This window comes from Rhopalosiphum maidis, chromosome 1, assembly GCF_003676215.2.
Source record: "Rhopalosiphum maidis isolate BTI-1 chromosome 1, ASM367621v3, whole genome shotgun sequence".
Lineage (NCBI taxonomy): Eukaryota > Metazoa > Arthropoda > Insecta > Hemiptera > Aphididae > Rhopalosiphum > Rhopalosiphum maidis.
In genome coordinates this window covers 49,864,791-49,883,364 of record NC_040877.1, presented here as the reverse complement: position 1 = coordinate 49,883,364, position 18,574 = coordinate 49,864,791, and the positions used below count along the sequence as shown (strand labels likewise).

General features: G+C 25.6%; 2 protein-coding genes across 2 annotated transcripts in view; one reads left to right on the top strand and one right to left on the bottom strand.

Moving 5' to 3' along the window:
• The window catches only part of LOC113549562, an 81,351-nt gene that overhangs the window by 38,841 nt on the left and 23,936 nt on the right, over positions 1–18,574 (top strand). Inside the window, exon 3 of the mRNA XM_026950925.1 lies at positions 18,268–18,308. Coding sequence (XP_026806726.1) covers positions 18,268–18,308 — 41 coding nt within the window. The remainder of the gene's footprint in view (positions 1–18,267; positions 18,309–18,574) is intronic.
• LOC113549570 (endocuticle structural glycoprotein SgAbd-4-like) lies at positions 14,111–15,586 on the bottom strand. Its single transcript, XM_026950938.1, has 3 exons — positions 15,471–15,586; positions 15,253–15,389; positions 14,111–14,741 (listed from the first exon to the last, which is right to left on the bottom strand). Exons 1-3 carry the CDS (start codon positions 15,474–15,476, stop codon positions 14,477–14,479), a joined length of 408 nt encoding a protein of 135 aa, XP_026806739.1. The 5' UTR covers positions 15,477–15,586; the 3' UTR covers positions 14,111–14,476.

Below are 18,574 nucleotides of genomic sequence, written 5' to 3'. Positions count from 1 at the left end.
TATACTCGTATATTGTAAATTACCAATAACCGTATCTGCATTATCATCTTATATTTTCACTCTTATCTAAATATTTTATTTTTACCATTAAAATATCAAATATTGTAATTACTAATTTGTAAGTAAAAGATTTATACGAAACTTATCAGGAATGATAAATAAAATAATTTTAACTACATAAATTACCAACATATTTCAATTCTTTCGTAAAAGAAGTTATTTAAAAATCCCCCTAAAAATTGATCAACTTTATACTTTAAAAACAACTAATACCAAAAAAATAGTTATACATGTGTTTAATAAGAATTAGGCACATACTGTATAATGGCAAATAGTATATTAAACTATATTTTTTAATTATTGATTTTATAAATATTTAAAACTACATAAAACTCTGATTAAATTATTCCATTAAACGTGTCATAGCATTTTAATGACGTAAGTATTTACTATAGAAATTCAAATCAATTCCCATCCTAATCTATTTGTTGAAAATCTCTCAATCTCCATTATTTCCAGTATTCCTCCTAGACGTCTCAAACAGGTAAATGTTAATGGAGTTAAAATCTGCTAAATATATGATAGTATAATACTAATTGCCAATTACAAATTAATTCACTTAAATCCAAAAAAAAGTTTAAAAAACCAATCAATTAAATTATTAAGCATAGCTTCTATCTTTAAAGTATGTCCATTTATTAGTTATTTATATTATATTATATATACATGGATTACCAAAATACTTCTTAAATGGTATTTAAAAAATTAAACCTTAAATACAAAATACATACATTTTAATGAGTAATAACAAAATAAAAAGAAGTAAATGTATTTAAAAAAAAAAAAAAAAAAAATTGTTTAATATGAATATATCATATAATGTTTACACCTATATCAATTATATATTATTGATAGTATTAATAAAACTGTTATGTTGTGATTTAAAAATGAATCAAATAAATAATGTGACAACATGCATTATATGAAACATATGTAATCTATAGGCTATATAACAGTCTATTTGCAAAAAGAAATATGTAATCATATATATTTATATTATATAGGAACGTTAGTAATTAAGTTTTAAAAAGTTATAGTCTTCCATGCTTATTAACAAATGGTTTCGTTTCATAATACAAACTATGTAGTTTTTAATTGTCTTCCAAAATATCCCGAATGTATATAATACTAGGACCTATTTTGTTTGTAAAACGCAATACTGTGTGTCATACAAATCTCATTAAGGATAGCATGACATTTTAGTATAAAAAACGTGGCTTTATACATTTACCCCAAACGCAACCGTCACAACTGCCACAGAAACTTGACCTGCAAAAAACAATGACGAATTGTTAACATCACTCATGATAATAATTAGTAAAATAAAAATGAAAAGTATTAAGTATTTGTTTATTGTTATAATAAATATTGTATCAGGAAGAGATAGTTTTTAAAGATACAAAACAATTTAGAAAAACACTTACTAAATACAAGATACGGTACGGTTGTTTGTCCCTGAATGTAGCTTACTCTATATCTCATTAATTTATTGTGTCCTCAATTAAAGACTTTTATTTTATTTCTCTTAAAAAATTTAATCAAAATTATATATAATATAAAATAAAAAAAATTATTCATGTTCGAATGGCAGCATATATAATTAATTTGTATTATTTTGGTGATACAAGTGTCTATTTTAAACAAAATTTTATAATTATTTATATATGACTGATGACTCTGGTCACTATATCCATTAAACTTGTAATTTAACCACACCCGCAAACTCTAAAAATTGAATTTATAAAATTTGTTTATATCATAGCGTTGTTGTGCGCTTTCACGTAACAAATGATTATCAGTGTTTCAAATAATTATTATTTACAACACGAAACAAAACTTTGTCGCCAGTAGTCTGTACCTACTATTCGCACACAATACTAACTTTAACCGCTTTTTAATATTATTATCACCCGAAGACCATTTTTTATGAATTAAAAAATTGCAGGTACGAATCCTAAATGTTTTGTTAGTTCGTGGACTGTTAAATTTGATACTACTGCTGACAACCATGAAATTAAAAACCTAACTCTATTCATGTAGGATCTATAATAAAGTACCAAACGAATTTAAATAGTGAGTACAATAACGATTTAGTATTTTTGGTATCACACGAGTAGTTTAGACGATAAATCGAGTCTACTTACTATTATATACGACTGTACCTGTCCTATAATATCATAACATAAATACTTCTAAACATTATATGTTTATAAATGAGTTATTAAATAGTTATTTTGTATAAAATGGAATGTTAAAAACGATTGAAGCGACGTGGAAAATACCCACGCAATGTTCTACGGAAGTCCCTACGGAGTTCCTCCACAGCATAGGGATCGATAAAAACCCGTCGAGAAACGCACGCGTATGATCGTTCGATCGATTACGTGTCGTGGGAGTGGAATCCTCGTTCGCATGACGTAGGTACATACTATATAACCTTTACTGTACAATAGTCGACCGCATGCCATTATTCAAAATTGATATTAAAATGGATATCCTTTTCACCGTCGTCCCTTTTTCCAAACTTTAATGTATGCTTACCATAAACTATTATTTTCCCAATGTTTATAATATTTATTAAATCTTTTAAATTACTATTAAATGGGTAATGGTAGGCGTCAGTCGCTCTTCTCATCAATCATTTTGGTTGCTATAACATATTTATTTACTGGCGCTTTTAGGCCAATAACTTATGAGTTCTCATTATTATATTAATATAATTCATATTAATTAACGAATATTCGAAATACTGTATATATAATATAACCAAAGAAGCAAATATGACTAATTAATTAAATAATTCATTATTATTTTAAATTTTATATTTATAAGTAAAGTATGAATGTTTTTGTTTTATAATAATGATATTTGTGTTAATTTTTAAATATTTTGTATTTGTTTTTATTGTCTAAGGACAATTTTAATAGAATTCAACAAATTAGATTCTCTGATTATCCACTTCGATATATTTCTGGTAAATCGAATCTAACTTGTATTTTGATAAATCAAAAGTAAAAATTCCATGATTACTACTGAAAAAAATATAAACAAAAAAACAAACAAAGTATTTATATCAGAATTTTCAACAATTTTCAATATATTTTGGCTCTTTTAAAGATCCCTGGTTCTTTATATACTTTGAAATATTTAACTTTTGTGTCATTATTTTGGTTCAAAATTTATTGTAAAATTTTTTAATTTTATTTTATAAGTAGTTTTTTTTATAAGCTTTAAATTTCAAATTTTGAACCGGGAGTGTGAGTGGGTCAATGGGAGGCTCCTACTTATTTAAAAAATATATTATTTATACTACTGCTTTTCGGTATTCAGTACACAATAATCTATCATCGAATTCTTGTTAATCCATCATTGCATGATTTTCGCATTGCGATTTACGACTATAATGTATATTAATATTGTGTATACACTACTATACAATATTATCATTTCCATCGATCAATATTCAGTTGTCATCTAATGTACGTTACAGCCAATAATTATGCCGTATATAATATTATAATATTATTGTTTTTAAGTTGGTAAGCTAAAAATTGATTTAATTTAAAATTCAAACCTTAAATTTAATAATATACATTTAAAAAAATTAATAACAAAATTCGAATTTATTTTTTTAACTTTTATTGTAGGTGATCGTACGTCTATTATTTATTTTAAAATACACAGAGTATTTACTATGTAAATACGAAACAGCATTTAAATAATTTAATTAGTGTCAAAATTAATTAATATGATTATGAATGCGTTTAAACTAAATAAACTATACCCCTGTTATTAATCAATGAGCTGATGAATGGAATTTCTTAAATTACAAAAGAAGCACTTTAAATAATATGTGGCTTTTAATTTTTGCAAATGGTGTATTTTAGTTTAGTCTTACTAAATGGTATTATGCGTAGATTTTATCATACGCTATACATTATTCTAACATAAATAATAAAAATAGTGTACAAGATAATCCCAAAACATCAAAATATACAAAATTTAAAAAATGTAATATGCTTAGTATCTTGGGACACATTTATGTCTTTGCTGAACACTAATACGACTTAGCGATATTTATATGCAAATGCACGAACTCACGAACCCTGTATTAAAATAAAATTATGCTGACCTATTATATACAGCAACCTGCACGCATTATTGTTTGTCTTATTATTAAGGGTTTGGTGCAAATGGTGATAACATAGTCAGCGGGCCTCCGTTCGGTCAATATCTTTTTGACCGTAGTCATTTTTTACATTTCAAACACTAATTGTAGGTTATTTTTTAAAACGAACATACATAGTAATTATTTACTGTGTTATCTATACATTAAAACCATTGTTTCAAGTCCGCAATGCACACGAAAGCTATACATAAATATAACCATCATAATTACGTGTCTATTTAAATGAATCTATCCTCTATGGGATAATATTACAACCATGAACAAAGACATTTAATCAAAAGATGTTTGAATAGAAACAATAAAATTATAGTCAAAAATAATAATTCGTCAATAACATTTTTCACTGATAATAATAATCCATATTTTATTTTGAATTTTAGTGTGTAATTTTTTATTAGCTATAAATAATATATTATATTGAATCACAAAATAAAATATTTTTCAATATATTATTATCGTAAAATTATTGATATTATGTTGATCGATAAATCTTTTGATAATTTTACATACCTATAAATTGTAGATCTCTTCCTGTGATTCGCATATTGTTTAATAATTTAAATTTGGTTCGTCCGTGATTATTTCAATATCAAACTGCATAAGACGAAATAATACGTACACGTGGAGTTGGCATGTTCACTACAATAATAAGTATAAATACAAAATCGTTGCTAATAATTCATAAGACCATTTTCATAATTTGTGAGTTAAGCCCATAACCACAAGCCCGTTTTTCAATCACGAATCGATTGTCCACCCAAAGTAATACTTCATTGTAGATATTTTTATTACTTTTATAAGTTTTATATTATTATCGTCTATCTACCTACTTCATACGATCATTAAATGTGGAATTTCAAACCAAAACCAAAATGAATTTTATTTGGCATAATGTGATTTTAATGAACACTTTCTTTTGATGAACTTTCTGGATACCATATTCAATTTTATGACGTTCATATTGATATTGGTTATGATTTCCGTAGAGTGCCGTTGTGGCATTTACAAAATTCGATTAAAGTATAGTTTAAATGGTTTTTCCCTCTCTATTGTTGATGGAATTTTCTAGTTTCGGTGTGCGTGGTCATAATACTTATTGATGAAACGACACGTATTTTATGATAGACTCATGAATACTTGGTGAAAACTGTAGTCATTTTTTGATTCTATGTTGCAATGAGAATCGAAATAATGAAATATGATATGTTTGAGTAATATACCTACAATAGTAGCATATAACACCTTAGAAGTTTATATTGCAGGGGTGATCAATACTTTTTCGATAAAAGTCTGCATGATATTGATTTATAATATTTTATCTATATGCATAATATCTGTTGCTTATTCTTTAATGTAATATGTCATATTATTAATAATATTTAATTATTAAGCTTTGTAATTACAATTTAATATTTTAATACAATGTTTTCATTTTTTTTTCTATCTATAATACTATGTAAAAATATACAGCTATTTTCTAAATATTGTAAGTTGTACGTTTGAAAACTATGTAATAATATTTATCATATCGGAGACGCAATTCGTCAAATCTAAATGCAAGGGAATACATGAATATTCGATTTAGAAACGAAAATTCAATTAATAAATTTCTGCTATACTTTATTTAAGTTTATGAGAAATTCGAGATATCTCAATTCAATTGTATGATTGTGTTACGGTTTTAATTTACGTTTGAATAAAATAAAATAATTTTAATTTGACTAATGTCCTACATAATATTCTAATCATTTTTCGATTCAGTTCACCGTTCTCTCACAAATGTGCTCTAAAATTCATATTATCACCTGTACGTGAGTATAATATTATAAACAACATACACATAATATTTTAATGTAGTAGAATTGAGATAATTAATTTGTAGTTATACAGAGATCACTCGGGTATGCTTACGCTCTTATTTCAATTTTGCAGTTATTCAAAGGTTATTTTATCGCATATTTTTAAATATACTTTTAGATTATATTTTCAAATCCTTGAGATTTTTTACTACTAATTAAGGGATGGCCTGTGGTCTTACAAACTTTTGTTTTGCAAATGTGAAACCCTCTTTTTCTACAATAAATTATTCAACACACAATTTTTTGAAAATGCTTACGTACCTATCTGTCAAAATTTCCAAATTCAATCAAATAATTTTTGAGTTATTTAACTTTGTGTACTAAGAATAATTATTGGTCTGAAAGATATGAGATCTATGATGACTTAAGATGTCGATAATTATTATTAATCTTTTAACATATTTTGTAGTTTGTAAAAATGGTAGGAGTATAAAAAAATATATTAATACTAGATATAATATGACATTTATTTTATTTTTCTGTAAAACTATTTACAAGGTATTTTATTTTAATAACTTAAATATTACTCGTTTGAATTTTGGATTAGGTACAATAAAAAAAAAAAAAAAAATTATAGTTTGAACAATTTACAGTAAAAAGTGGGTTTTCATTTGAAAAATAGAATTTTGAATTGCCACATAACAACTACTTAAGTATTATATAAAAATCTCAAAAAATTGAAAGTATGGAATTTATAAGACGTATAATGAAACATTCCAAAAATCAAATTTTAAATTAATTAATTATTAAATTAAAAATTTGTATAAACATGCTTGATGAATCATTCTATATATAATAGAACATTTACTACATTTTATATGGTTTTAATATTATTTTTCCATTCTTTTCTTTATCGTGTACCATTTCGAGTAACATTATCCAGTGTTTGCTAAATATGTTCTTCGCGTTCCTTAACAAATTCTGTCCAATCACGTAGCGCGTATATAATCAAAACAAAAATGCTCTACTCAGACTGCCACAGTTAAATTAAATTAAATTTAGTCGACAAAATCAAATAATATAGACATATAGTGAACCAGAAAAGAGAAGCCATTTAATTCAATCGACTTTTAGTAACCATGTGGGCGTTTACTCTTCAACAGATATGTAGGGTAGAAACATAATATGAGCTATTCACTTACGTTGATAGCAAATAATATCACGTCTGTATGACTTAGGTTTATCAAACGAGACCGGAACACATTTTTAAGATGAAAACTATCACTACAAGTCTTATCTACTCGTATATATACGCGTAATGAATAATGTATAGTACCTATATACGGTTTTTCTTAATATGCTTTTTTAAAACTCAATCTATTAAAAAAAAAACCATTTTTTACACTTTGCTCCCCTATCAATTAGGTATTGACATCGACTCAAATAAATAACTATAAACTGTATTCTTAAGTTTGTTCAATACTTTTGTATAAAATATACATAGTCACACAGACATTGAATTAATTTAATTTTTGATTTCATAAAAAAATTAACTATTAAACAATTAACATAAATACAATTTTAAATTAATTGACTTTCGATAATAGCATTTTATAGGTAAGTACTTTTATTATCTTATCAGTCATTACCAAGCATATAATGTTATAATTAAATATGACAACTAAACGTAAAGAAATGAATACTACAATATGTCAATATTACTACATAGTTCACACGTTGTACTAAATGTGTAAATACCTAATACTATTTTCATTGGATTGACGAACTCATTTTTTAAATTTAAAAAATAATAATTTTTCACACGTGTAAAATATGCAAAATATAATTTTAAATTTAAACATTAAATGTATTATGAAAGACGCTTAACTATGTATTTTTCGATTTTCGACCGTTGATTAAAATGATGCTATATCTACTTAAAAGTCCCTAAAATTATATAATAATGAATAATCTATATAATGTTTATCCATCATACTTAAGAGTTTATATGCAGGATATCCCGTGAGGATTTCTCCATTTCAATATCTCCTGAAGTATTGAAGATATCATAATTTTTTTTTTTTTTTGTGAAACATAAGGAAAAGGATTATCTACAATTATTTTAAATTTTAATTTAATTTAATTTTTTGGTAAAAAATTTTAAAAAAATAATTGTTTTGCTAATTATTTTAAAATAAGTCGAAGATAGCCATTTTGTAGTTTATTTTTCTGAATATTTTGAAGTTTCAACATTTTTTTTTCATTAACTTCGTGATTTTTTATATTTTTCTAGTTTTGAGAAAAATTGTGGATTATTTTAATACCATACAAATGACAGTGCTATCAAACATTTGGCCCACGAGCTTGTGCTCGTATAATAATACAAAAATATTCTCAAAACTAAAAATATATTAAAAATTACGATGCTAATGAAAATAAAATGTTAAAACATAAAAATGTTCACAAAAATAAACTTTAAAAATATCTAAGCTATCTTCGATTTGAAAACAATTAAAAATGTATTTCTTTAATTTCTTTACCAAAACATTAAATTAAAATATGAAATACTTAATTTAAAAAAAAAAAAAAACATAATTATGATATCTCCATTATTTCAGGAGATATCGCAATGAGTAAATCCTATCGGGACACCCAATAAATGACATTGTAACTCGTGTGTATTATTTTTATTCCTTTATGTTTAATAAGAAATTGTTTTTTTTTCACTCTCTACAAATGTGTGTATATATATATAAGTGTATAGTATAATGTTGGTTTGTCTGTTTTTATTTTACTCACTATAATCGTGCAACGTTTTTTCTTTGTAGACATTTGTTATTTATTTATTTTATTTTTATGTGTAACGACGCGAAGCTTGCGGATTTAATTATTTTTATATTTGGTCTGTTTAAATTCATCCTTGAAGCGTTAAAACTAGCATGTGCATAAACGTATATAATTGTGTTCAAAAGGGTATGGATATTATTGTAACGTGGCCCAAAAGTAATTTCATCTGTAACACTGCAGCTATAACAGGTAGGTTATGTACAGTACAGTAGCACAAGGTAATATTTTTGTAGACATACTGTGGTGTAAAAATGTTTCATCGTATTATTTAGATAGACATATACCTTTTTTCAACTTACGATATCGTTAAAAGGATATACATAAGTATTTCTTAAGTTTACGGATATAAAATATATTATTATTTTGTTTACGCTTTTATTGCGGAAATCGATATCAAATATATGCTACACAAATTGTAGATTCCCAATCACACTTTATTTTATCATAATTTTCTTATATTAATGTATCAAGGTATCGCATTTAGGGGGTAATGGTACAACAACCATCTGCAATGATCTATACATAGATTATGTTATGTTATCCAAGAATTCATATCAAATTTTAATATATATATATATATATATAGCCAAACTATAATATTCCTAAATATTATGAGTAACTATTAATTATTATAGGTAAATACAGCTAACCTGTGTTGTATAATAATTGTATTTTCTGAAAATAAATTACTTTTATTATACATAATTATAACTAACCATGTAATCATTTTTGTTGTAATCATTATTTAAAATAAAAATGTAATTTAATAGAATTATTAAATTTTTTTATAAAATAATTTGTTCTTCTTCATTTGTATTTTAGTTCATTGTCAGTATTATAGTTATATATTCTGTACGTCTTTCTTATAAATAAAAAGATACGTTAATACATATTTTGCACTTGTCAAAATTACTTTTAGGTTTTAGTTTAAATAAATACATAAAATATCTGGTGACTATATTTAAAATTGTGGATCTTGTCATGTTATTTTACTATATACAAATATGTCATATTTTTCATTGGTTTATACGTGCGCAGTGTATTATTATAATTTATAGATGAAAAATATTTTATAACATCATTTCGAACAAAGCATCAGACGTACTTTATTTATAGCAATTTTTTGGGACATCCCTAAAATAAAATATAAAAGTGCAAAAATGTAAGATACTTAGTGTGCCGTCCGGACGTGTCGTGTTACGACGACTTAAGTACTAACAACACGGCGTTTTTGAGAATAAAATCCGATACTTTTCTCTGTAGTCGATCGTCAACACTATATGACCATTTTTAACAATGTGTATGTTATGTAGGTATTACCACTGTCGTGCAAATTCCCTTCATGGTCATTTTTACAATTTCCTTAACAAAACTATTTAACTGCGTTACTATAAATCTAATGGCCTATATCAGAAGGTTTCTTACCTTTTTTTAGGGTGGGTAAAAGTTGTTTTCGGAGGAGTATAGAGATGTAATGAGATGAAAAAGAGAAAAAGAATCACTTTATCATTTTACGAATAAAAGAAAATAATTTTATTAATTCCTTCAAAATAACTTTCGTACATACATCTATATTATGTATATTATGTAATATATATAGTAACTTGAAGTTCAGTATCAAAACATCAGATTGTCAGACTGTCTGACTGGTTAAAAAAAGCTTGATCGTAAGTTGAAGACTATAGACGTATTTGGGCTATATTTCAATATTTTGTAAGTACATGCATATATTGTATATGTGTGTAGGTATGTGTGTGTTGTGGCGGCGTCGTATGAAACGACCGTTGGCCTTATAATGTAGACAGAAAATGCTCCATTCAAGTTTATATTATATAATATTTCATATAGGTTTACGACTAAAAATTGCATATTGCTATAGATCAAATGTAATTTATCGTTAATTTATGTGTAAGAAAATTCGATCGATACAAAACGCTATTTTAAATAATGCACTAACGTGCATTTGCGTACATATATTTTTTAAATAATCACATCTTATAATAAAAAGTCGACCCACGAAATTTCATATTATTTGCGTATGCTATTAAGAATAATTGTATTATTTGCTGTGTCACTGCTGTATAGTGTTTTCCTAAAAAACAAGTAGCTATCCCAAATGACAGGAAATTAAATGTTCAGCCTTTTCCGGGACGTCACACCGACCTAGATTTGTTATATTTTTTCGTTCGTCTTCGTCGCTTACATAATATTATAATTTAATAACAGCACGTACCCAGATTGTGTTACTAGACACGACTTAAGACATTTTACTGTGACTTAATTTACTCTAATATATACATCGTGTAAGATTTTGATGGCTGAATTCAAATTAAATCGTAATTTTGAATTTATTATTATTTTAAATTACCCATATAAAAGGACAATAATTTAATAATATTTGATTTTAAATTTCTTAAATCAATTATTTTTGCATAAAATTATTATTATTATAAAAAATATTGACGCGGTGAATTTAAAGTGAACGGGATTATGAAACTTTGAAACGTGATTTTACTTCGTAAAAGTATATATTTTTACATTAAATTATTTTTTAAAAAAAAACTCGTAAAATAAAGATCAAAATTTTGCAAGAAAATACCATGTTATAAATTAATTGATAGTTGATATCTACATTAACTAAATGGAATACTTATTGTTTGTTTTAGTAAAAATCTTGGTCAAGTTTTTAATATAACATATAAATTGAAAAAATGGATTCATGTTTATTTTATAAAAAAATTATGTATGTCATTATTAATGTATTGATTCATGTTAGTGTTTAATGATGCTTATGCATTGGAGGACTTGACTTTGACGTGTTTATATTTTACAAAATTAACGTTTGTTAAAATATTATGTTTTTTTTTTTATTTATTTGTACACTTATTTGCTAGGTTATTCGTAAAAATTCAATTATTGTTATTTAATTTAAATTAACTATATAGCATCGTGTTTATTAATAATTATCAAGCCATAGCTTACCGATATTAATTTTATATATAAAAGAAATCGATTTGTATTTCGCTATTTTTGCTAAAAGATTGTATTTTTTTTTTAATATTTTGTAGGTTAATCTTAACAAAACACTTTAATAAATGATAATAATACAAATTCATACTAAAATAAATAAGGGAACATTTTAATTTTTATTTTAAAAAATGTGTCCATTAAAAAATCGCTTGGATCTTATTATATTATATTATAATTTAACTTTTCCAGCCATAATATAATGGGCTATTAAATATTAAACTGTTTTAAAACAACAATAATATCGTATGCTAAAAAGATTTTTGTGTGAAATTTTCAGTCGTATACGCCTCGTTAACCTTTCATATGAAATTGCGACACCCTTGTAAGCTATAAAGTCAAGGCAATTTATTTTCATTTATTTTAACAACTAGGTTTTATCCGTGTTATGTTATGTTATATACATAAAACTTTCATGTAAAAATGTAACACAATTCTAGCATGCCAATGCGGTTGCCCGACATTGTAATTATTTAGTGTTCGGATGGCGGTCTTTTATTTACGAAAAAAACCCTATAGATTTAAAATGTTTTCTTTCTATGATTATTGCAGTAGTCTTTAGAAATCTACACATTAAAAATAGCCAAAGAAACTTTGTGCCAGGTTTGACAGGATGAAATTTCCAAAAATTTCCAAAAATGGCCATAAGAAAAACTATTAAAATTAATGAATTTAATATACCTATATTTTATATTGTAGAATTCATTAAAATGAATAACCCTAAGATAAACGTATGATATTTTAAATGTAATCATTCAATGTTTATAATATTTTTTTTTGTAGATGCAATATTATCATAATTTTTAATAATTTTATTGATAACTTACTTGATTATTTGAAACACGAAATATATAACTTCTTTGAAACCAATAACTATTGAGACCATTCTAAAACATTGAGAAAAATGTCATATTAATAAACATGTATTCCTAACTTCGGTCATCGAGTTTTTACTTTAGTTGTCAGTAATTTGATTTAAATAATGGTGTAAATATTTAAAATTATTTTTAAAAATCTATTGTGAAAAATGTAACAACTAAATATATAAACGTAGAGAATATAATATATGGCTATTTTTGGAAATTTACGATTTAATTTTAGTTTTGCCAGTGCAATATTCTTAGTACGACAAGAGTGGTTTGAATTTCAGAATTAATGTATAATCAAGGTAACAACGTTAAACTTAAAAATAATTTATCTTATAGCTATACATATATTTTATGATATATAATATACATTTTACTAGACTTAATACTTTTAGAATTATATCAACTATTAAAAAATGCTTATGAAATAGTTTTATTTTTTAATATAGCAGGTTAATTTTCAGGTTTATTGTATTAATTACGAATAGACATTCTTGGAATTAATTATAGTCTAGATATATTATACTTAAATAATTACATTTTTTTTCAAAATAAATTTTATCAATTAGACTTTATTCTAAATAATGTACGAATTCAAATGTACTGTTCACTGTATTTGTTTATTTTGTTTTTATTACTAATTATGTCATTAAATAATATATCTTAGTAGTTTACATAACGAGTATTAACATAAAACGAATCAACTTTTTTGCTATAAGTATTACTGACCTATATATTAATATCAAATATATCTAGTACGTATTATTCGCACTATATTTCTATGGTATGAATTACAATCTTAATTTTAAGGAATCTGAAGTTAAGCTATTTTTAATGGAAATTTAAATAATCAATATAAGTAAAAATTCTTAAAAATATCTCAAGCATTTAATAATATAAAAATATGTAGTTAAATTAGATCATAATATATTTATATTTGTTTCAAGATGGTAGATCAATTTATTATTCTTTAATAGGTAATATTATATCTATGAATCATGAATAATTCAAAATATTAACTGGTGGAGTTGGTGATGTAATCAAATATTATAATAAAACAGTATATTATATAATAGTTATACAATTTGTCCTATAAAAAATCATAATTATTTAAATTATATTTGTCTGAGATTTAGAAATAGTACTCATAAAAAATGTTACCACTTTTTTAGTTTTTAGTAGAAGTAATTTTTGAATCTAGAAGCCTTCATATTCACAGAATTACATAATAATATTTTGCAAATAATTTAATATCATACAAGCCGGTATATTTGAGTATAAAATGTAAAATTCTAGTGAAAACATGTCGAAATAAAAACGCATTTTTTTAAAACACAATATTTATATATTTTTTGTATAATACAATTGACATTATATTCTGTATATACATATAAAATATAAAATATAAAATATAATCATAAATTCGAAGATAAAATAACAATAGTAGAAATAGTAATTATAAAATATTAACATTATCGCCATTGACAAAAAAACGCAATGACGAGATCATGGTAATAGATTATAATAAAGTAAACGGACAGGAGAGCGGTACAAGGATAATATTAACAAAGCTATAGTTGGCGCTTGGAAACCACTATAGAAATGTTGCGGATAATCATTATAGGTCGAGTATATATAGTACGAGAATAAGGATAAGCCGGGCCGGGGTGGACTACGTCTTCACTGTCCTATTGGTAAACTGGTTCAGGAGTGCTGGGGAGAGTGGCGAGAAGTCTGAGCGATTCTTGGATCTCAGCTGGGATTGGTGGTGGTGTGGGCAAATGAGCTCCGTACGGCTGGTAACCGTTTTCATCGGCAACGTAGCCGGTTTGGATGGTCTGGCCGTCTGGGGCTACGTAAGCGATTGCTCCTTGGAATACTGCTACGGGTCCTTCAGGGCCTGGTTTCAAGTAGCTGACTTGTTCTTGTCTGATTCCGTTATCGGTTTGGAAACTGCAATAAGGGCATCGTAATATAATATAAATGTGATTAAGAATAAACAAATGCTTTTTTTTTTTAAATTATTAAAATAGAAAATAAAATAACAATAAACAATTAGAACGAAAAATTATCCTCTGGTATGACCCATCAACTAACAGTTAAATATATTTAAAGTACGTGACAAATTAAATACGTAAATTCTACATAGATCTCCTAATATTTTATCTATCTATCATGCGCGTTATGCCGTAATACATTATACATAAAGTCACCGGAGGTTTTAAGTTGTTTAATTTAGAAATGTTATGTTAATGCTTTATAATATTATATTTTATTATTATAGACATTTTAGTTAAATATATTATATAAAAATTAAACCAATATAATTTTCATTGTTAATAACCCCACCCCGGCACCTATACACCCTTAATGAGATAAATACAAATGTTCAAAAACATGAGACTGGCGCGCTTAAAAAAATTGTCCGTGTGTACATGGTTTTAAAAAAATTAATTTTACATACTTGTTCTTAGAGGAACCATCGGGGTTGTTTCCCGATTCTTGGCTCAAGATAACGGCTCTGGATTCTGGATTCTGTCCTGCGGGGTAGGCGCTGACCGCAACGGCGGCTAACAGCAATGACGATACAACCAATGTAACCTGTGTAAAATCACGAAACGTGAGTGAAGGTTATCATCATCGGTGTAGAAGAAATTTGATTTCTGTATCCTCGACTCTTACCTGCATTTTGACGAGTTTCTGTTCGTTGTATTTCTGTAGTACTCGCTGTTCAGTGTACAATGCGTTTGTGAGGATGATGGTGGATACGTTTCTTATTTATATACGGACGAGCAAGTGTGTTTGTATGAATCTTCATGCGGCATAAGAGGCAAAGACGTAAAAAAAAAAAACGGGGGATACCAGTTTTGTGTTTAGCATAATAACGGAGGCGGAATCGTCCAAACTGAAAGGTCGCAATCGCATTATACTATTATTATTATTACAATTATTATGTCAGCATCTTACGAAAGCGGTCCGACGACATTTGTTTTGGCACAACGCGTGCGCTGAGGTTGCGAACAAACACGTTTTGTAAATCTTTGCCCTCGATGAAATCGAAACTAATCGTTAATCATCTTCGGTATTAAGTCTTTGCCTAGGATACGACCCGATATAACAATATAAATTGAAGTTTGTTTAAATAAACTATATTGTAGGCACCAGTTAAAGTAACATTATATGGGTATAGTTGTAAATGTCAACAAAAAATACGTTTGAAATTGTAAATATTGTGTAAATTCATTTTTAATGTCAGACAACTTCCAAAAACGTAATTTTTTTAAAAAAAAAATCTCAGACTATTACAAGGATACGTGAAACCGGTATTGAGTAATCATGATCTCCCTTCGCTAATCTCGTTGCAAGCAAGTTATTCCATTATAATATTTTTGTGTGATATATGCAAGAAATGTATAATAAAATATGATCATATTTGAAGACAATCAAAAAATTTGTGTATAATACATATTAAATTATTATCGACCATTAAATTGTGTAATGTTTCATGTTTTAAAATAATATTGTAATTATTTGTTCCTTCAGTTTCTTATACTTTGTAATTTCTTAAGATTTGTGATGTATAACTATAATAATTTAAACATAATATTATACTCTTTAAAAAATGTAAAATTAATAATTCATCAATGTTTTATGGTTTATTATTAAATATTGGCTGATAATATGTTAACTATTTACGGGGACACGAACACCGTGATCATATTTAGTACGAATATAAGCCAATACGCAAATCAACAATTCCAGATAATAATATAATAATACACAAAACACAACAATATATTTTTATTTGTATGATGCAAGTTCAACCTAGGTACTAGTTGACAGTTGTACAGAAGTTCTTTTTATTTTAGAGCATTAATTTAACCAAAAAGTATCAATATTTTTGAAAGTTTATTTTTTTTTTTATAATTTTAAACCATTACAAAACAAAACAGATATTTGAAAAAAAAATGTTACTTTTTTCTATCCTTTATCATAACGTTCTTAATTTTTTGATTTTTGTTGACAACATATGTTAAAAAAATGAATAGTCATTTAAAAAATAAATCAATACAATACAATACAATAGTATACAATTTTAAAAATATTCTTTAATTAAAATGTTAAAAAACATTTCGAGAAAATTAATTTCTTTAAAATAATTTAGCGTGTATACATAGCTATTATGTGCATGTTATACTAAATGCAGAGACATATTAATGATTGATCGCCCTATGGAGTGATCATTTTTACTAATTTTTTATATTAAATCTGGTTTAATTTTTTTACGAGTAGAACTAAAATATAACTCTGACGAACGATTTAATATAGAACAGCAAAGCAATATTCTTAAAAGGATATTGTGGTCGCACTATTTGTTTCCTTTTCCTGCCCCATACGTGACATAGTAAATGTTTTGTTTAGCAGAATCAACCTCGTGTTGTTAGCTTAAGTATTTTAAAAACATAAAGTTAAGAACATTATATGCATTTGTAGCATCAACTATATACGTTATATTTTAATATCAAAGTGAGATATAAGCATTTTCAAATTTTAATAATTTATAGTTATATAAAGTTAGTTATATATTTATTTATATAAGTCATATAAATCGCATGAAAATTGAAATAACAAAAAGATTGCGATATATAACTACAAATACTAATCCTAGCTTAAAGTTTAATGACATTTCAATTTACTCTTATACTAAAACTAACATTACAAGTCTAGTTCGACTGAACTCAAATGTACTACCTTATGCGTAGATCAGAAAAAGAAAACAAGCAGTGCGCTGACATATTTTTAAAGCAATTTTGATATAAATTCTATAAGTTTATTATTTATAATTTAGGAATGCATAAATTTAATTTTTATAGGCAATATCTATATACAATTACTAAAATTCATTAGAAAATGTGTAAGATAGTAGTCGATTATGAAATGATTGATTTTGTTGATTTCCTAACGCTATGCATGTTATTACTTTTCATGATAATTATTTTTGGACAGCCCATTCTATGATTTTTGTTTAAATTGTTTTTAGTTATAATTAATTTGATACATATAATTGACTTATTATTAATACCAATGGTAAAACACGAATTCGTTTTGGCCATATGGTTTACTGGACTGTTTGCTGTTACCCATAGAAAACAATACGGGTTTATGGTGCTAACTTCTTACCATAATAGCATAAATTAAAAATATAGCACTAACATATGCACTCCCCCCTTCCACACCAAAATATTTAACTAGTTTAACGTGATATATTAGTGTATGTCATGTATGATCTTATTTAATTGTGATAAAAAATGTTATTATACTTTGAAGTAGGTACAATAAAAGCACATAATATTTCGATTCACACAATTGTTTTCTTTTGTAACGTTCGATAAGGTTTAACAACCATCAAATGCGTTTCATTCCTTTGTACATAAAAAAAAAAACAATTTAATATATAAATATATTTTTTAATTTTCAGATATCCCACAAGACATCAGTTTTAAAAATAGCGCTTCTCGGGTAAGTTTAAAGAACAGTATAACTTTATTTATATAAAAAATGTATTCTATTTTTGGCAAATAATTATATTTTACTTTAATATGATATATACTTTAAGCAAGGTAAATCAAACATACAAAGAAAATATTTACAATTTGATGTTATAGAGATGAAAAATATTTGAATTACATTAATTTTTTCATTCTAAAGTAGGTATTATTAATATTATGTAACCTTGATCGATGATCAGTGATCACATATAATACAAGGTCCGTATAATGGCCGTG